We start from the raw sequence: 21,065 nt of genomic DNA, 5'->3' as shown, positions 1-21,065 counted from the left end.
TTAACCTTCCATTCTAGCTCCAACACCTCTTCCCCCAGGTGGCTTCTCTTAAGGGACATACTACTAATCTAAGTGATTCTTTCCCCCTGAGTCTTCCACTCAGCCTTGGCCTTGTTCTGGCCCAGCTTTCATCAGGGTTTAGTGGGCAAGGTCTGCCTGTCTTACCAATAGCACAGTTCTTCGGGAGCAAGGAGGCCGCCATGTTTACATGACACAGAGGCTCACTGTTTGTTGAAAGAGTGAAAAGCACAATGACAAGGAAGGAGCCCTCAGCCCACGGAAAGCCCCGGGCTCGGTGGGGGCACTTATCAGGCTCAACATGGACTGTTTAAAATATGACCACAGGAAGCAAAGCCAATGTGCCAAGCCCATGGAGGAAAGACCTGACAAACAAGGGAAACTGTTCACTCAATTCTGGGAAGCTGTGTAACGGGTACCAAGAGTTGTTCCAGAAAGGGCAAAGACAAAGGTTCTGCAGCAGAAAGGGATGCATGAGCTCGGGAGCCTTGAGCGGAGTAAGAGAACCAAGAGAGGAGGCAAGCTCTAGGGAGTGCACAGGAGGGGCAGCATCAGCACCATCGGACCACCACTGGCCCTTGGCCTTTGCTTCTATCACAATACTTCTCAACATCAACTCAGGATCATGAAGGAAATGCAGAAACTTCAAAAATTACAATGGACTGCTGAGAGCATATCTGGAATAATGTCTTCTGAGTACCTCTCCTTAAGATTATTACTAACAGAAAGGTCATACAGACCAAAACGTGCTGGGGACCAAGATCAGGAGGGTAGTTCAAAGGGCCACATAGAATCACCAAGTAACTAAACTATAGGTGGAGAAATAGCACAGACCAGTTCCATGTGGCTCCTTGAGGTGAAAAGGATTATAGATACTTTCACAGGAAACCTTCTGTCCCAAGAGGAGACAAGCAGGGGCCACAAGGCCATGACTAGAGATGGTGTGAATGGAATGTCTACCAAAGCCAAAGTTGGGACAGACTTCTGAGCTTCTGCCTTCCACAACAGCTCCAAATGAGTCCAAGAACTATTGAAGGGATAGGCACTTTTCCCCCTAACAGATTTGAAGCACATGAAACCCACTTTGTCAACTTGGCCACGTGTGTGATGCTGCAGGCAGCACCTCAGATCCAGAGCAGACAGATAGCAGCAGCTGGGTTCTCCTCGGTATTAGAGTTCAGCTGTGTTTGTACTGCTGGTGCAAGTAGTATTTTTAACTGCTCTTGTCTTTATGCCTTTAGGACACAGGAAAGGGACACATTTCCTGGCACAGTTTGATTCCTGAATTACAGAACACACATCAAAGGATGTTTGGTGAGACACAGCCAGTGTAGGGACATGGAATCAGCTGATATATTCTCTCATGCCACATCCAGAATTCACCTGGTCACTTCCCAGACTTTCATCAGAGGTCATAGTCTCTTCTGGCCGTCTCTGTAACTCAGCAACTACCCTGAAGACTGGGTTGTAGCTCACTTCAGCCTCAGGCTCTAAGGCACCAAAATAGATGGGGGCTATTGCTAGGGACTTGTCTAAGATGAACATGGGTATTACACAGCATCCCCCATGACATTGGCCCCGAATCTCCTACTCAGGATCTAAACCACGTAAGGATCAACCTGAACCTTAACACCACAGCACCACAACCATACATCTTGCTTGCCAAGCTGCTCCCACCAGTTGAGATCAATAAGAAGGCCAAGCACTGGACACGGCAGGCAAGGGGAGCATCAGATATATTGGGGTGGGGTTGGGTGGGGAATCTAGAAGCAACTTCACAAGTGCTTCTTGCCAGGAACAGCCTCTGCAATTTGCTAGGTGTTCAGGTACAAGAAGTTCATGGGGCTCCTCCAGCAAAGATGAGTTCCAGGGCTGCTTGGATATCACCTCCAGTGGCCTGAAGGGCCCGGAGGCTCAGCTCGTCATCCTGGATGCCCATGTCACGCAACTGCTGCAGCTGAGGCTGCCACTGGCTCTGTGGAAAGACAGGTCAGGCAGAAGGATTAGCAAGGCTCCTGATGAACAGTCACAGACTTAAAAGGTTGTATTTTCAGGATAGAGAGGAAAAAAGAGAAGACACACAGCAAAGCTACTGATGTTCGGGACCATAGCATAGGGACGTCACAAAGACTGAAGATACACTTGAATGTGAAAAAAACAAATGAGCTTGTTGTTGCTGTTTTTATGTATATGAGCACACTGTAGCTGTCTTCAGACACACCAGAAGAGGGCATCAGATCCTATTATAGACGGTTGTGAGCCACCATGTGGTTGGTTGCTGGGAACTGAACTCAGGACTTCTGGAAGAGAAGCTGGTACTCTTAACCATCTCTCTAGCCAATGAAGTTTTTGTTGTTGTTGTTGTTTTGGTTTTTTGAGACAGGGTTTCTCTGTGTAGCCCCGGCTGTCCTGGAACTCACTCTGTAGACCAAGGTGGCCTCGAACTCAGAAATCCGCCTGCCTCTGCCTCCCAAGTGCTGGGATTAAAGGGGTGCACCACCACCGCCCAGCATGAAGTTTTATAGTAAAGAGAAAGTATAAATTATTCAATGTCTAAATTCCAAAAACTTATTAACACACACACACACACACAAGGAATACATACTTTGAGGTTAGCTTTGAGACAGGTGTGATGGTTCTCCCCTTGGGAGGTCAGTACAGGGAAGTTCTAATTCAAGCCCAGTGAGTCTTTTTAAAAAGAGAGAGAGTAACTGCAGATGCCAGGAAACTACTAAGAGGCCACTGGGAGGAAGCTGCCTTAAGAGAGGAATGAAGTAGAATGTAGGTACTATGAAAGCAGAGATGCGGGGCACTGGAATGGAAAGGTTTAAGCAAGGAAGAGGTAGGTGTTGTGATAGAAGAAACAAGGAGGGTAGCTACCCTACCCTAACACACCCAAAACAAAGGTGGTGTGAAAAGTCACAAGGAAACCTATTAAGTAAACCTTTCATGGTTTAGAGAAGCTGTTCCTAGAAGCTATAGATTATTAAACAAAACAGCAGTGCCAAGGGTGGGATACTTACTAAGGAGTTACTGGTTAAGGAGGTTCCAGAGCTCCACAAAGCAATACAGGTTCTTTCCATTCCTCTTGGTTGCCCACCAGAACTAGACAGTAAAACCTTATCGCTGAAGACAACACTTTGGTAGCACGAAACAGATACAACACTGGAACTAAGCTGGAAGATTCCCCTGCTAGATAGCTTTTTAATAATCCCAAAAGTTTCTATGCAGGCTACTGAAGGAGAAGGGTCTTACCCACCTGTGAACCCTCCACATGAAACCAGATAAGAAGCCCCACTTGCACATGGTGGCACTGCTATTACAGCTGTAAATAACTGTTCTATGATTGGCTTTGAGGCCTGCTCTACACAAGGGACTCTATATCTAAATATGACAAATCTGACCAAAAGCCCTAAGGGGAAGGGGACTGAATGATGTTGTCTAGAAAAATTGGCACTGCACTAAACTGCCTTCTAAATATTTGTTTATATACAGATACTATGTTCCTCTCAGCTTCAATCAGAGAAGCTTGTCTTTCCAGTAAATGGTGATGAATGAAGATTCATGACTGTACATGGTGCTTTAGTGCGCATCCCTAAAACAAGGCACTTACTCTATCCCTTCTAAACTTCAGAGAACATTTTGGAAGAAGTGGAAGTGAAAGCTCTGGACAAAGAGTTACAAAATGCTACTCTCTGAGCAAGACACAACCATTGCAATAATGAATTCACAGCAGATGTGGATGCCTACACTGACTGAGTCTTCCTAAAATGGCCCATGGGGACTGGGAAGATGGTTCAGTGGGTAAAAGTGCTTGCCTTGGGAACCAGAGGATCTGAGTCTGGAATCCACATAATGGTACATGATACACATACATACACATAATAATAAGTTAAATAATGTAAAAACAAAAGCAAAACAATGGGCCTGCTGATAGTCAGGATAGGTGGAGGAGGGGCTGGGGGCATCCTTCCTACTGAACTATTTACCACTGTTAGAGTCAAGGAGAGGGAGAGTCACTGCCTTCAGTCTTGTGTCCACGGGTGACCTCACCAGGCTCCAGTGGATAGCTCTGATCCAGTGCTTATACAGAAGGCCTGGTCAAACTAATGGGTACAAAACAAACCCAAAAGTCATCAGTCTGGGAGAGACCAGCCGTGTTGGGAAGGATTTGATAGGGATGAGGGGGATATTAAGAGGGTCAGAGGAGGGTAATCAAAATCAACTATATTCAAAACATGTATGAAACTGTCAAAGGGCAAAACCAACAAAAATAAGCTAAAGTTGTATTTTAGTTTTGTTTTGTTTATTTTTTATTGTATTTTCGTTTTGGTTTTACTTTTTATTTTGCTTTTGAATGTTTGATAGAGGATCTCATGCAGCCTAAGCTAGCCTCAAACTTACTATTATATAGTCGGGGATAGCCTTGAACTCCCAATTCCACCTTCTGAGTGTCATCACACCTAGCTTAAAAGTTGTGTTTACCATGAGGTGTAGTGGAAAGTGATCTTTCTATGTTAGTACACTGTGTTAAGTCAGAGTTTCTGCCACTGTGATAAAATACCATGATCAAACCTAACGGGAAGAAAAAGATTTATTTTACCTTATAGCTTTTAAGTACTGGCGGGTGCCATGCAAGAAGAGCTACAGTGGGCAAGTGAGCTCCCTAGAGCGATGACAAAGGCATGGAAAGGCTCTGGAAATGCATGGCCCAGAGACTTCTCCCAGGATTCCTTGCTACTGATGTGCTTGCTTTCTCATGTTTGTCATTGCCATGCTCCTATTCATCTGGCTTGGTGTGAGTGGACACTGAGAGACCCTCACTTGCCTATGGCCTGGTGTGATTACTTCCTGGGTGATAGCCCACTCTGTTGAGCAAGTCTCCTGCACATCAACATGAAGATGAAAGAAGTTCTTGAGATAATGCTGTTTAGATGAATTAATGCTTTTAAAAACAGGCTTGGGACAAGTTAATGATAAAAGAAAGCATTCACTCCAGGCTGGGCCTGCCTTCCTTGGTCTTGTGATCTAGGGATGTGGGAACAGGTTTCGGTGTGTACCATGAAATAGAAAGATTATGAGTAAAGAATAAACAATTCTAAGTGTAAGTGCAGAGAACAGATGATTAGCCAGTCTAGCTGATCAAGACTTCAAAAATAAGACGTAAGATAGCTGTCCTGCTCCTTCGTAAGTACAGATCGCTGTCAATCAAGCACAGGGGAACCTGCTACTACAGACTTGGCCTGCTTAAACTCTGTTAATCTAGGACAAAAGAATTAATGCTTCCGAGTTACAATGAACTTGTAGATAGAAAAATAGATGAGGGGGCTGGAGAGATGGCTTAACAGTTAAGAGCACTGACTGCTCTTCCAGAGGTCCTGAGTTCAATTCCCAGCAACCACATGGCGGCTCACAACCATCTGTAATGGGATCCGATGCCCTCTTCTGGTGTGTCTGAAGACAGTGACAGTGTACTATATTCATGAAGTAAATAAATCTTAAAAAAAAAAAAAGACAAGAATTATTTCGTTAAAGTTGCAAAAAAGGAATACATAATCAATAATCCTGTTGCAATTTCCTTTTGTGTCATGATTTTATTGTTTTTGAAGAATATGTTTTTGTGGTGATTATTTTTAGATAATGTGTAACTTGTGGCTATGAGGCAATTTTCTTACATAGAAAAACTTTGTCTTAAGAGGTATAAAAAAGGCTAAGAGAAAAAAAAATGCTGGAGTCTGCCTTTGCTTCAATCTCTCTCTCTCTCTCTGTCTGTCTCTGTCTCTCTCTGTGTTTGTCTCTCTCTTGTGTGTGTATGATTTTCCCCTTTCCTTTTTTCTCTTATCGCTGGCTGTCATAGGTAGCAGCCCCTGTCAGCTGCTATCAGGACTGATCCCCGTCAACCCCTCTTAATGCTGACCTCCATCAGCTGCTTTCATCACTGACCTCAATTGCCACCACCACACCTCACTGCCTGACTCAGTTTACCCTGTGGTGTTCAAAGATAGCCTCTGACAAAGTTCATCACTGAGGAGACCCAGGGCAGGAACTCAAGCAACGTAGGAAGCTGGAGACAGGAGCCGATGCAGTCCATGGAGATATGCTACTCACTGCTTTGTTTCTTATGACCTGCTCAGCCTGCTTTCTTATAGAACCCAGGACCACCAGCCCAGGAGTAGAACAGCCCACACAGGCAAGGTTTTCCTACTTCAATCATAAGAAAATGCCAAATAGACTTGCCCACGGACCCATTTTATGGAAGGAATTTCTCAATTGAGACTCCCTCCTTGCTTATGACTCTACCTTGTGTCAAATTGACATAAACATAAAAATGCATAATTTTTTAAAAAGAGTTTTGCTATATAGCACGTGTTATCCACCAACTCATAACATTCCTATGTCAACCTGGTAAGTGCTGAAATCACAGAGTACCAAGATACCCTACTACAAAAACTTTTTAGCAAGCATATAATAATAATTCTAGCCCTTGGTTGACTGTTTACAATCTTCTGCCATTACAAATAATGCTGCCGTGACTCTCGGTGCCGTGAAGCTTCCATTGTCTATATACACAAACACTTCTGGGACAATTTCCGAGAAGTGGACTCCTAGGAGTCCTGCACGTGTAAGAGCCTGTTCTGAGAACAGTCTAGTCACACTTTCCTGCTTTCCTAGGAAGTGCTGGGGCTTACATTTCTCTTTTCAGGAAGATGTGCCACTTGTCTGATAGGGTTACAACTGTCTGATAGGGTTACAAAGCTGTAAGACTTTGCTTAGGCTTTGCTACTGATTTTTTTTTTTTAAGCTGTGGTTTTCCAGGAATAAATTTTCACTTTGTCAAACTCAAAATTTAGAACGACGGTATATAATGGCTCCTAGACTCTGAATTTCAGCCATGAGAAGCATTCTCTGATGTAAAGATTCAAAGAAATTTACCCGCATTTTCTTCTAGTACCTCATAATTTCATTACTGTCTGCCTCTTCACAGAAAGGAAATGTACAACTTACGGAAAACTTTATATATGAAGAGAAGGTGGTGGGAAGACAAACAGATATAGGCAGGGGTAAGGCTGTGGAAGGCAGAGACATACACACATCATCTCAACTTTGTTTCACACCAGGCAGAGGCAGTGAAAGCCTGGAGCCTTGGAGCCTAGTGAACAGGCATCGCGCTGGAGATAAACACAAGCTGTCCATCTCAGCAATGCGCACCACATACAATAGTGAAAATCAAAAAGGTCTGTCCCCCCCCCCCGCCTTTTAATGAAAGTTTTTACTATTTCATAGCTGTGGGACACAAACAAACTCAGACTGATGTGTCCTTTGCAGATTCACTGTGAGTAAGAACATCAGGCATAAAGCGAACAGCTCACTCGACAGTGTGAGATACAATGCTGAGACGCTGACTCTCCATGCAGCTGACCCCTTTCTACTTAAAGCTTCTCAAGAACTACCAAGAACTACCAGATAAATCTAACCTCCTTGGACCACATTCAAGGCCCCTTCTACCTGGGCTTTACCCTCTTTCTCTGATCCCATCTCAGGATGCTCTACGACATGACACTGCATGCTAGCCATATAGTTTTGAGTATATCACATATACCTACCTATATACACCTGTTCCATCAGGCAGTTGTCTCTTCCCCATCACAAAACCCTTCTACTACCTGGCTTACCAAACTGACCTCTACCAATCAGCTTAAACCTCTCTCAGTTCAGATTGGCTTAGGCTCTTACCCTAAGCAGCTAAGCTTCTAACCAAGATGCTCCTCAAATGTGTGCCTACATTGTGTGCTAGCATGGCAGGGGCAAAGGACCTGCTCTTCTTGAGGTTCTAGCAGTTCAACCCAGCCCTATGTATGTGCTTACTGCTCAGTCAATGCTCAATGAATGAATGAATGAATGAATGATTAACTAAAACTTCCTTATGACCACAGGAGTCAGGCTACAGTTGCTCAGGCAAGAATGGGAAGCCACAAGAACAATATGCCCTTTCTGGGAAGGCTCACCTGTCAAACTACCATACATTTGCCCTTGGTGTTCCTAGAGGGAAGGCCTCCAGCCTCCTGTGTGCAGAAAAAGGCTCAGCATGCCAAACTCAGCATGAAAACCTGGAGGTGGGGAGACTCACCTGAAGGCTGGGCTGCCCAGAGGCCTGCAGGGCATGCTGGAGAGCTTGGCTAAAAAGATCGTTGGTGATGGGTGTCCCTGACTGGACACCAGAGGACATTGGCGAGGTGCCTGAAGAATGGCCCTAGATTCAAAGAAATAGTCAGCGTTGCCCAGAGCTGCCTCAGTTTCACAGCAGACAGTCACAGGACCCCACACTACTCCTGGGGTACCTGACTCCTGCTTTCCAACAGAGGCCTGTTAGGTAACTACACTGTATTATGGAGAACCTAAATGTAATTTATGTGGGCAGAAAAGGTCCCATTCTCTTTCACTGCAGAGAAAAGGACTGTGAGGCCCCAGGCTCAGCCTAGAAGCCCAGTACTGAGAGAGGTAGCTTCGGAGAGGAGCAAGTCATCACTAAGAATCTTACTAGCTGTATCCAGTCCCTATTGGAGGGACGAGGGGCACTCAGCCTGTGCTAAAAGGGGACTTCTGAGCCCTTAAAGGCAAGTAAGTCAAAAGGGGAGTCACCTGAACCTCAGGTGAGAAATTCCTACCAGGGCCCCATGGTTTAGTGCAAAGAGATCTACCACCAGGGTGCTAGGCAATCATATCTACTCCAGGGGAGTTCCACTCTTGGCAGCCTGGCCTACTGGTGCCACCCCTCTCTCTCCATACCTGGGTGCCAGGAGTTGGTGTATGAGAACTGCTCTCTGGAGTACTGGCCAGGGCCAGGGCAGTGGCCAGCTCACTCTGGGTGATGGGACGGGGCCCTGCAGCTCCACTGTATCCCAGGGAGGCAGGGCGGGAGCTGGGTGTGCTGCTAGAGGGCGTGGACCGAGTACTCTGGAAAAAGAGAGGCATCCACAATTAGGATAAAAGAACCACACCCCACATCCCACACCCCAGTTCCCAGGAAGACTTCCTAAGGTTCCACCTTTCTTTTTTTTTTTTTTAATATTTATTTATTTTTATGTGTACAACTGTACTATAGCTGTCTTCAGACACACACCAGAAGAGGGCATCAAATCCCATTTCAGATGATTGTGAGCCACCATGTGGGTGCTGGGAATTAACTCAGGACCTCTGGGAGAGCAGTCAGTGCTCTTAATCACTGAGCCATCTCTCCAGTCCAGACCCCACCTTTCTAAAGGAATACTATAACATGGCCTTGGTCCCCAAAGGTCCCCGTGACCAATTCCCAGGCTTGGGAATAGCAGGTACTAAGGAGAAGCTAGTTCCTAGGACCATCTTCCTCAAGGGGCAGGCTGCCATGGCACTCACTGGGTGAAAGTCGTCCTCGTCATCTGAGAGCCTGTCAAACAGGAAGCCACCTGGAGGAGAGTGAACAGATTCCAGGAGGAAGAACAGAAAAGCACCGGCGCAGCTCCAGATCTCAGCTCAAGTTATGCTCCAAATTCCTATCTCATCTCTCCCCTCGGAAAATTACAGGACAGATGCTCTTCCTGACTCATGCCCTATGCCAACACTATACATAGCTGCGAGTAAAGCCAATCCCTGAGCTACGACCAGCTCCTGAGGGCCTCACCTGGCATATCTCGGTAAGAGCTGGAGGGCATGCTTCGGGAAGAGGAGTCAGCTCCTGGCATTGGGGTGCTGCCTGCTACGGAGTGCAGAACCAGGATGATGGCATTGACTAGGGCTGGGTGGGCAGGCACCAATCTAGAAGAGGGGTAGAAAAGACAGACTAAGGAAAAGACACCCTTGTCCATGACAGTATGGGTGGCCAGTAGAGCAGAGTACCCCAGGCTGCCCTTATGCCCTTAGTTTTTAGCCCAAGGTCATTTTGTTTTAGTTTGGGTTTTGGCTTTGAGGTAGGGCCTCACTGGGTATCTCTGGCTGGCTGTTACCCTAGAGAACTTGCTCTCTAGGCCAAGCTAGTCTCAGATTTACTGATTGCCTCTGCCACCGGAGTTCTGGGATCACAGGAGTGTGGCCCCACATTTAGCCCACTCTTCAGCGTCTTTTGCCAGGAAGTTCTGTCATCTTGATGATCTGACCTTAGAAGGGTCAGAAAGGCTCAGTTTTTAAGATCCACTGAAAACCTATCACACAGATAAAAAAGCAAAACTATAGGCAAGGCATAATGGAATATAGGAACATACAGCCTGGTAGGCTCAAGGTTCAGAACTGGGTCCAGACACTACCTCTTATATAATGGGCAGCCTCTGAGGACTCCTTTCTCTTCCTAAAGCAGTTAACGTCTTCATTTGTAAAAAAACAAGGGGACAGAGCCACTACTGTCATTACAGCTCTAACATTTTATGCCCTATATACCTATGTCTACTTCACCGAGCTTAAAATCCCTGACATTTACTAAGTGAAATCAACCTAGCACACAAAGCATGCACCCTTGCGCTGTCTCTCTCTCTCTCTCTCTCTCTCTCTCTCTCTCTCTCTCTCTCTCCACACTGCTTCATTGTGCCACACTTCACATGCTCCCACCCCTGGGCTTTTCTATTCCTTAAGCAGCCCTTGCCGCTTCTTACATCTTGACACATTTAGAAAGCAGACCTGGTGAGAGACTGAACTGGCCTCCAAAAAAAGATCCCAGGGCAACAACCAGGTTTCTAGCCTGACCATGTGAGGAATGGCACGCTATAAAATGATGGCTACACTTACGTGTCTAGCATGTTGGGATCAGCAAAGACAGAGAAGAGGTCCTTATCCTGGAGAACCCCTGGAAGAGACCAAGATTTCTCTTAGACAGTGGAACGCTGGCAAGATCCCGGAAGAAGCAGCAGCAGCATTAAATCTCAAAGCAAGCAACTCAACTGGATCCCAAACCAGCCCTCCTGAGAAGAGCAGAAACAAGGTCATGGGTATCTTGTTCCAGTGGGAATGCTCCCTCCTCCCCATGTTTTCCTGCATTTAGGCCACACAGAGTTGCCACGAAGGAGGACTGAGAGCCATTAGGGGGTAGGTGTGTGGAATGTACCTTGACTACTCTCCCTCACCCCTCAATAGCAGTGCCTCTTCAAAGCATGGTCACAGCCCTTTTTTGCTCCTGTTTTCTCCTTTTCCAAAACCTCATATTTCTTCAAATCTTTTCTTGTACTTACCTAGAGCAATGGGGTCACTGCTGAGGCCTGGAGTGGCCACAATGATCTGATCCAGAGATTCTTTATTGCTGAGCATCTTAAAGACCTGCAGGAGAAACAAGGATGGCTTAGCACACCAGCTAACACTATACATTCATCACACACCCACACTTTCTTGACTTCCTCCATTTGAGTGCTTATATAGGAGGGTTGTATACAGACCACCACAATAGAACAGTCTCTGTGGTTCACTCTCACCATCCCTATTTGTAATATTTCTAAAACAAAATGCTCTCTTCACAGCCCAATAACAATTCCTCCAGCTCCCCGAAGGCCCTTCCAATCTCCATACAATGACTGCTTCACATTTGTATACATTAGGAAGGAAGTTCACAGCTGTATTAATTCTCCATTTTTCCATTGGGGAAATCCATGCTTAAGAGGTGATAGGCAGTTCACCAAAAGTCAAGGATCTAGTCCCATTAGAAAAGGTGTGTAGACTCTGTAGCTGTAACCACAGTTGGTCCGTAAGGCCAGTCTGAGGAGAGGGTGTATAATTATCATCATAGGGAATCTACAACCAATGCTTGACTGAGACAGGCTCTTTGGGGAAAGATAGGAGTCTATTGAGGCCCACAGACATGGCAAAAATTCCCAGAGGTACTCTTGGTTGCTGTGGCAATGTACTGTCAGTTCCTATGCTAAACAACAACCAGTGTTCACATTACTCCTACAGTCTTAGCTCAAACTCACCGCCTCTCTGTAGGAAGAGCTGCTGTGCAGGGCAGTGTGCAGGACCCGGAACTCTCTCAGGGCAGCTACTTTGTCCACAGGTTCTGGAGAACAGGACACTTAGTTATCTTACAACCCAGGCTCTATCTATCATTACCATAACTGTAGGCAAATCACTTCAGCATCTGTCCAGGTACAACTTGGTCTACAGAGTCCCTTCCCTCATCACCCTCTAAGAATGTAAGCACCACCTCAAACAAACAAACAAAAAGTACCCCAACATTTGTGTCACAAACTTGAAATTTACACGCTCAATGAATTCTCTTCAGTAGGTAAAACAAAGTTCCAACAGAGGGGGATCTTGTCACATGAAAGAGGTTCTTCTGATCAACAACCCACTGCAGAAATTCTAGACTTCTTACATTTGAAAAGAAAGAATATATAATCAAGTCAGTGGCCTCTTATGTAGAAACTTAAAATAAGTGTACGCCAAGGCATCTTAACGATATAACACTATGCTGACACAATATGGTAAGAGAAAGAAATAGAACACAAAGTTGGATGTGCATTCTCTGGTAAAACTATGCAAAATATGTCAGTCTGCATATGGTCCAAGGCTGGAAGGAGCAAGATAAAGAATAACATGTTCTTAGAGGGACAGGCCCATGGGTAATTCTTTCTTTGTTATTTTCTTTTGAATTTTTATAATACTTTTTAGACTCCTTTACTTTTCTATCTTTTAATTATTATTTTACATAATAATTATTTTACATAATTTCTCTGCATGCCTGTGTGCCACATGAGCTCCTGACCACCAGATGTCCTAGAACTGGAGGTACAGTTTGTTGTGAGCTACATGTGGGTGCTGGGAACTGAACCACAGGGCTCTGGAAGAGCAGAAAGTGATATTAACCTTTGAATCATCTCTGCAGCTCCAGTAATATTTTTTGATGCATAAAAAGACAGACAAACTGGGCTAGGGGAAACCTGTGCCTAACAATCCGGTAAGCCCTGCATCTGATCCTAAGCACCACTAATAGACAAATAAGTAAATAGCAAAGCACAATAAAAAAAAAGAATCCCAGTATGGACTAAGGAAGTGCAAGGCACGTGAAAGCTCTGAATAAACTTTCACCATGTGCCAAATAGCAACTTCTCTTAGGATTTTTGGACACTGTATTCTACATGCAGGGGTCTAAACTGCATTTGCTTACCTGACTATCAGCACCTATTTTATAGGGGAGGAAATCTGGGAAGGGGATAGGAACAAGTAGGAAGTTCATCCTGGGCCACGCTTCAGCGCTATCCTCAGGGTAATCTAGGTCATAGCATCCAACTCTATACACTGCTCTCAAAGCAACGTGAGCTCTATGCCCGGAGGTCAGCGCAGCAACCATGTCATCATGACCATGAGGGCTGGCTCCTTTGAAAATAGATACCACAAGTAAATTACCTAACCAAGCATTTATTTTGAATCTTGCTTTGGGCAAGTCACAAGAAAGACAAATCACACGCACACACACCCATTATAACAAGCACACAATTATAAAATACCATATTGAGGCCCTGGGCAGAGATACGGATGCCTGTAAGAACATCCCAGGAAAGAATCACAGTAATACTTAGGGAAGTAAGGTCAAGGAATTTGAAACCTCTGAACTGGGGCTGGAGAGATGGCTCAGTGATTAAGAGCACTGACCTCTTCCAGAGGTCTTGAGTTCAACTCCCAGCAACCACATGGTGGCTCACATGGGATTCAATGCCCTCTTCTGGTGTGTTTGAATATCTGAAGAGAGTAACAGTATGCTCACATAAAATAAATAAATCTTTAAAAAAAAAAAAAAAGAAAAGAAAAAGCTCTGAACAAAATTTTATCATGTGACAAATAGCAACTTCACTTTTGATTTCTGGACACTGTATTCAACATACAGGAAGTCAAGCAGTGTTCTAAGCTAAATTTGGTTAACTGACTAGGTATCAATATGAGTTGATGAGTTGGTCTAGACCATCCAAGAGGGGAAATTAAGGCAAAGTAAATGTTATTGGAAGAAGGTCTTCAAAGCCTATGTAAAAATACATAGGAAGGCATGATAGAATTGAGGAGGCAGTGCTGTGAAGAAACATCAAATGGCTTTCTGTGGCCGGAGACCAGGGTAATATCTCTGCTCAAATTGAAAGCTAAAGTAAGATCCTTGGCTCAGAGTATGGTTCAGTAGTAGAATGTTTGATCTTAGCACTGCTAATAAATAAATAAACAAACATATACATACATAAAAAAGTTAAGCTGAGTATGGTAGCATATACTTCTAATCCTAGTTTCTAGAAGGAAAGAAAAGAGTACAAGTTCTAGGCTATAAAAACGAGGCCCTGGCATGAATGCATGCATACACACACACACACACACACACACACACACACACACACACTCATAAAACCTGCAGTGGAGACCGCCACAGTAAACCAGTCAGAAGAAGAGAGGCTAGCAGATTCTCCTCCTACAGAAATGTACCAACTCTAGGGTGGGGCTACTGTTTGCTTCATCCCTGCTGTTTGGGACCGAATCTTACTATTTAAACCAGGCTGGCTTTCAGTGAGTAACCTCCTTCCTTGGCCTGTTATTGTAGGACTACGAAAGTGTATCATCAAATCCACCTCCTTTTAGAAGAATACTACAGGAGAAAATATCTAAAGTACTATTATTTTAAAACTTTCTTTTCAGAACTAAATTTACATTCACCTCCCAATAAAAATTCCATTTGTTTCTAAAATAAACCTGCAGATGACACAGGGAGAAAAAGGCTCTAAATGTCCTAAGGCACAAGCTGCTAAGAGTGTTGGGTGTCGCTGTAACACCCTTTGGGAAAGAAAGGCAGGCAGGCCAAAGGAAAACACAAGCCCAGAATAGTCTGGGTTTATATCCTAGTCCTAACATTCATTTTAATTAGGTGACCTGGAACAAATATTCCTCTGATCTTATTCTTATCTATAAAGTGCTGGAGTGTTATTTAGCTACCATGTGCTGATTATGTAACATACTGACGGAGGGAAAAACAAACAAAACCAGCTTACAGAAACCACAATCATTCATTTTCTTCAGTCAATGTCCTCTAGTGGAAGAGCAGAGAGACAGACCTGACCTGAGCAAGCTAGGTTCAAGGTTCAGGACATAGAGAAGAATACATACCACGAGAACTCTAGGGCAGCTCGATCAGAGGATATTAGAAAAGCAGAGGATCTGGGCTTGCATGGATGATTCTATGGAAACATTTTTGCTCTGGGGTCAGTTTTATTCTTAGGCTTTTAATAGCCCTACTCAAGAGAAAAGGCAAACCCGAGAGAGGTAAAAGCTCTACGTAGAAGAGGAACAGTCCCGCTCATCAGCAGGGGAGGGGTGTGTGATCTCTTGTGTGTCTGGACAATGAATGGGCTTTGTCTCTGTTCAGAAATGGCAAGGATATTATTTTCCACTTGATCCATGATGTCTCAGGACGTCCTTGACTCATCATGGTGAACCCTATAAACAGTGGGGCTCCAAAGTCTGGCTGTGAGCATCACCTAATCCTAGGATGCCAGGCTGCTCTCCTCTCTCACTTCCCATATGGATACAAAAGATGTTTTTGCTCTGTTTAGAATTGAAAAGATAACGTTCAAATTGATAACCACAAGCCGGGCATGGTGGCACGCACCTTTAATCCCAGCACTCGGAAGGCAGAGGCAGGCAGATTTCTGAGTTTGAGGCCAGCCTGGTCTACAAAGTGAGTTCCAGGACAGCCAGGGCTATACAGAGAAACCCTGTCTCGAAAAACCAAAAAAAAAAAAAAAAAAAAAAGATAACCACTCATAACAGACACAGACAAATAAAAATATGTCAAACTGCTAGTTTAACAAAGCTGACCTCTTTTACATAGCCTAGCTTTATACATGGAGACATGTTTAAAACACAAACACAAAATCTAAATTGTAAATTCCAAGAGCAACTTCCATTAATAAACTAAAAGGGCTTTAGGTTTTGTAGTTTCTCCAAGAGCTACTTGAATGCTAGTGGAATATTTCTGGAGGTAAGTTATGAGCTCAGCAGGCGGGGTTAGCTTACTGAACAAATCACCACCTGAGGGAATTTGTGGGAAGAGTTGCTTAACCAAAAACAAACTGTCGCACTACAAAAACAAAGTAAGTTCCTGGCTTTTGCCTAATGAACAGAGCAACGATAATAAAAGAATGTAAAGTTTACTGAAAAATCAACTGTTGATCTAAAGAGTTTAAATAGATCCATACACACTACATGGTTAGAAAACAATGGTTAATGAACTTATTAAGTTAAAAAAAAAAAATATATATATATATTATTAGTGGTGTTAACAGTAACAACATCACATCTTAATTTACCAATGGGGATCTAATCCAATAAGGATAAAGATAGCACCTATCACCACTTTGGTAATCACCAGGACTGTATCTCAGGAACACACAAGCTCTTCCCTTGGAGATACTAGAAAGTTCTGCCCATCTAACTGAGGACAAACTCTCCCTTACCAGGTTTCTGATCAGGCTCAGGCCAAGATTTTCGGAGAACATGAACTGTGGACCCAGGCTGAATACCATAGAAGTCAAGGGTCTGGTCATCTTTTAGCTTCCGGCCACAGTAGATCAAATCTACAAAGAAATCACACAAACAAACAAAAAACCTGCCTATTCATATTTTGTTTCTCAAAGCAACTTGGTTTCTCTCCCCTGAGCATCTTATTTTCATTAGACAGCACTCAGGAGACAGGAAGCAACCCACCAGGTAAACAACACTCACTCTGCAAGCATCACGACCTAAGTTCAAGTCCCCAGCTCCCACATAAAAAGCCAGGCATGGCTGCACATGCCTGTAATACCAGTGGCTAAAGGCAGAGAGCAAGCTGACACCAAGAACTTGCAGTCTAACCCAAACTGGAAGAAGCTTCAGGCTCAGTGCCAAGGAAATAAAGTGGATGAGATGGGGGGATACCCGACATCCTGTTCTGGTCTCTTCACATGCATGCACGAGTGCATGCTTCTGTACATGCACATGCATGCATCACATACATACAAAAAAAAAGACTCCCAGGTGCAGTGGCACATATCTATAATCCCAGATATTTGAGGCCAGCCTGAGCAATTTATTAAGACCTTGCTTTAAAAAAGTCATATAAATAGGCTTTGGATACAGCTCAGTAGCAGACTAGTTCCCTACCATATACAAGACCCTGGATTTAATCGTCAGCACCTATGTGTGTTGGGGACATTAAGAAATACATTTTGCCAGGCGTGGTGGTGCACGCCTTTGATCCCAGCACTCGGGAGGCAGAGGCAGGTGGATTTCTGAGTTCAAGGCCAGCCTGGTCTACAAACAAAACCCCAACATTTTAAACAACTTTATCAAGTACAAATGCTTATTTAAGAAGTATATCCACAGTACACCTCTAAAGCTCAACCCTGTAGAGAGTAGTCATTCCAAATAAATGTGAAAAATATAACATCAAAAAGGATGGAGCTGCCGGGCAATGGTGGCACATGTCTGTAATTCCAGCACTTGGGATGTAGAGGCAGGCGGATTTCTGAGTTCGAGGCCAGCCTGGACAGAGTAAGTTCCAGGACAGCCAGGACTGCACAGAGAAATCCTGTCTCAAAAAACCAAAAAAAAAAAAAAAAAAAAAAAAGGATGGAGCTGATCCACCTATGATAGGAATGTCTTCACCAGGGAGAACCCTTGGCTAGCGTAAATTTCGCTCCTAATCTAATCTGACTGTACTCTACTCAAGTTCTTCCTTCCTCCACTAGGAATGCATTGCCAACCTCATTTCCTATTTTGCGGCCTTCCCTTTATTCAGCCATCAAGACAAACAAACAAACAAAAAAAAAAAATCCTTCTAAGTATCCCTTAAGTCTTCTGTGACAGATTGAGGAGTCTTGTTTCATCTGCAAGTCTTTGCTAATTTTGTTCGATCAGACAAAAGACTTCAACATCATCATAATGAAGAGTCTTAAATAATAAAGTAGTTCAGTGTAATGTGAGACTAAAGTGACAAACAACAGTTTTGTCATGTTTTACGTTTTCACTCATGTAAAACTTACTCTGGAAGGAGGCAACAAGCCCTTTTACCTCCTCTCCCAGAGGCAAGAGCAGCAGCCCAGCTCCTGCCAATGAAGACTCACCGATCAGCTCCGGGTCTGGAACAGATTCCTGGAGCTTGCCAGCAATAAGCTGCTTCAGAAATGAAATGCTATAGCCCCCTAGGGAATATTCTCCCAGTTCTGTCTCTGGCAACTGAAGAATAGATTTTGGAGCAAGTGGCTGGTCAGCCAGCTTCACTGCCAGATGCCAGTCTGAGAGAGACATCCTCTCTCTTTCGCGCTCTCTCTTTCTCCCTGTAAAACAATAAGGCATTAACAGTTAAAAGACAACTCACCACCCTACTCATCTCTCCCTGCAACAAGAATAAAGGAAAGATCATTTCAGTGTACTACTGCTAGAGAAGCATAGGTGTAGCATTAAGAGGCTAGAACTAGAACCTAGTGTCCCTCCCTTAATTCTTTCTCTGGTGGACTGCAAGGGATTTCTCTTATGCCTCAGTTTCTTCACCTTTAAAGTAAACACAAAAGCCGGGCATTGGTGGCACACGCCTTTAATCCCAGCACTTGGGAGGCAGAGGCAGGAGGATTTCTGAGTTCAAGGACAGCCCGATCTACAAAGTGAGTTCCAGGACAGCCAGAGTTACACAGAGAAACCCTGTCTCAAAAAACCAAAAGAAAAAAAAAAAAAAAAAAGAAACACAAAAGACCAATCAGTTGGATAGGAAGGTTGTGAGGTTCAAGCAAGATCACCCAGCCCACTCCCTTCTACACACTCATTTCTGGTTTTCTTCTTCAGCTTTTGATTTAGCTATAACAACACTTTAAGGAGGGCCCTTGTCTCTCTTGCCTGCCCTTATCAGAGATCTATAGCACCACCCAATGTCTTATTGTTAAAACACAGATCTAACAAACTTAACTGCTTAGAAGGCTCCCATTAATCCCAAAGCACTTCTATGAACAGGTAGGTGTTAACTTCACAGCCAGATTACAAACCCATTTATTTATTCTGACGCCTACCAGCTTTCAATAGACCCAGCCCTGCCCCTTTATAACAACACACGTAAGTATACTTCATAACAAAGTTGTCCCCTATATGTAACTCTGCTCACCTCCTGTCTTTGCATATAAGATCTCTTCCCTTTTTGGCCTCTTAGCAAACTCCTACCAAGACCCACACAAACACATCGGTTCCATGCTCTCTTCTTGGTCACACATTCCCTGTTCCCTCAAGGCAAAAGAGCAACACAAATCAATAGATTTGAGGACAAGTCAGCCAGCTTCATTACCAGATGCCAGACTTAAAAAGCTATCTTCTCTTTGCTGCTTTTTTCCTTGTACTACTTACTTACTTCTCAATTTTTCATTGCTTCCCTCATATTTGTGACCCCGCCCCATTCTTGAAAGCCAAGACTAGAGCTTTTCTAACACAGTCCCCATGCCTGACATATATGAATGCCCACAAAAAAAAAAAAAAAATCTAAAAACTCAAAAAGGGTGCCAAGAGCCTTGCATCGCAAGACCAGTCCTTGTTACAGACACTCTTTCTGCCAAAGAGGTATCTTGCAGTAGAGACAAGGCTAAAAAACTGTGGTACGACCCAGCGGACTTCAAGGTACTATCCACCTTCAGGTTTAAAGCGAGGAAAGAGGTTTTTGTACACCGATCTCGATCCTCACAACTGTCTCCTGAAACTGGCATCATTGTCCTTATTTTACAGATCAGGAATAAAGACTCAGAAAGCTGAAGTCTCTTGGTCCAAGGTCACAGATACCTAGTCGTGAGTAGGGACAATGTTGACAACCCCACTTCTCTCGTGGGACCAGTTAGCTACTCCGGACCCACGAGAGCCCCGCGCGCCCAGGGAGGGGGCCCAGCGCCCTCACCCGTCCCGCGGAAGGAACCCGGCCGCAGCGAGCCGCCGGTGTAAACACTCACTCTGGTCCTCTTGCCGGAAACCGGAAGCTCCGCGCTGCATTCTGGGGGCTATAGTTTTTCACTGAGGCCCCGCCCCTTATAAATGGCCGTCCAGCAGCTAGTGGCAATGCTTCCGGGTCCTAGGAGGCGTGAGTTCGAGCAGTTTGAGGTCCTAGAAGGGAGTAGGTTGTAGCTTTCTGTCAGACACAATTGTACCACCTGAGGTAGGGAGACTCAGTGTGGAATTTTCGAAAGCAGCCAATAGCCCGATGATTCCCGCGCTCTCCTGGGATATATTTGAAGCCTGTTGGTTGTCCCGGGTTTGGAGGGGTCCTAGGCCGGAGGGCGAGCCTTCTCCGAGGGGGACGGGTTCCTAAGTGGACAGGCGCCCCGCGGCCCTTTCGATGAAGACGCAGTTCTCCCACGTAGCCAGCCTCTTGTGCTTCTTGCTCCTTTCTCGCAGGAAACCTGCCTTGTGGCAGCGCACCAGGGCTCTAAAAGTTGAGTCCGTAAGGGGAGTGATTAAGTCGGCTTTCTGGCCCACCGCGAACATGCAACAATGGGGTTTATAACACAGTCATTCGTAGAATCAGTTTGGGGAGGGGAATTTCCACTGAGCTTTCGTAGAGACACTGCCTGTTTTAGATGGCTGAGAAACTAATGCACAGTCAAGTTGGATTGAGTTTACACAAAAGTTAGAATTAGCTAAACTCAAGAGAGAACTGATTTTTCTCACAAAGTTCCACAACTAAGGAAAACTATAACCAAAAACAACCGACTTTAAAACTGTGAAGCTGAGGGACAGGTGAGATGGCTCAGCAGGTAAAGGCACTTGCATTCAAACCGGAGGACCTCCCCGGGAACCAAATGGTGAAAGGATTGAACTGACTCCCCAAAACTGATCACACAATTACACTGGCATGCGCGCGCACACACACTCACACATACTAATAAAAAATGTAATTTTAAAAGATAAAGTTCAGGCTGGAGAGATGGCTCAGCAGTTAAGAGCACTGAGTGCTCTTCCAGAGGTCCTGAGTTCAATTTCCAGCAGCCAAGTAGTGACTCACAGCCATCTGTAATGGGATCCGGTGTCCTCTTCTGGTGTGTCTGAAGACAGTGACAGTGTAT

At 44.5% G+C, this 21,065-nt stretch overlaps 1 protein-coding gene across 4 annotated transcripts; it reads right to left on the bottom strand.

Moving 5' to 3' along the window:
- Positions 1-1,737: 1,737 nt before the first annotated feature.
- Ubl7 (ubiquitin like 7) lies at positions 1,738-20,207 on the bottom strand. 4 transcript variants are annotated; one of them, XM_021171617.1, is made up of 12 exons: positions 19,792-19,895; positions 19,130-19,238; positions 18,102-18,314; positions 16,455-16,574; positions 11,943-12,025; positions 11,211-11,295; positions 10,771-10,828; positions 9,677-9,810; positions 9,412-9,461; positions 8,806-8,973; positions 8,147-8,269; positions 1,738-1,993 (listed from the first exon to the last, which is right to left on the bottom strand). In XM_021171617.1, exons 3-12 carry the CDS (start codon positions 18,283-18,285, stop codon positions 1,856-1,858), a joined length of 1,143 nt encoding a protein of 380 aa, XP_021027276.1. In that variant the 5' UTR covers positions 18,286-18,314; positions 19,130-19,238; positions 19,792-19,895; the 3' UTR covers positions 1,738-1,855. The 4 variants fall into 4 exon arrangements, with proteins under 4 accessions (XP_021027276.1, XP_021027272.1, XP_021027273.1 ...); XM_021171613.3 differs by lacking the exons at positions 19,130-19,238; positions 19,792-19,895 and adding an exon at positions 19,956-20,207; XM_021171614.1 differs by lacking the exons at positions 19,130-19,238; positions 19,792-19,895 and adding an exon at positions 19,904-19,980.
- Between the last annotated feature and the right edge of the window lie 858 nt (positions 20,208-21,065).

This window comes from Mus caroli, unplaced genomic scaffold (assembly GCF_978045245.1).
Source record: "Mus caroli unplaced genomic scaffold, Mus_caroli_1 scaffold_11, whole genome shotgun sequence".
In the NCBI taxonomy this organism is placed as follows: domain Eukaryota; kingdom Metazoa; phylum Chordata; class Mammalia; order Rodentia; family Muridae; genus Mus; species Mus caroli.
Note: the sequence above shows the minus strand (reverse complement) of the source record. Positions and strands in the feature narration are given on the sequence as shown.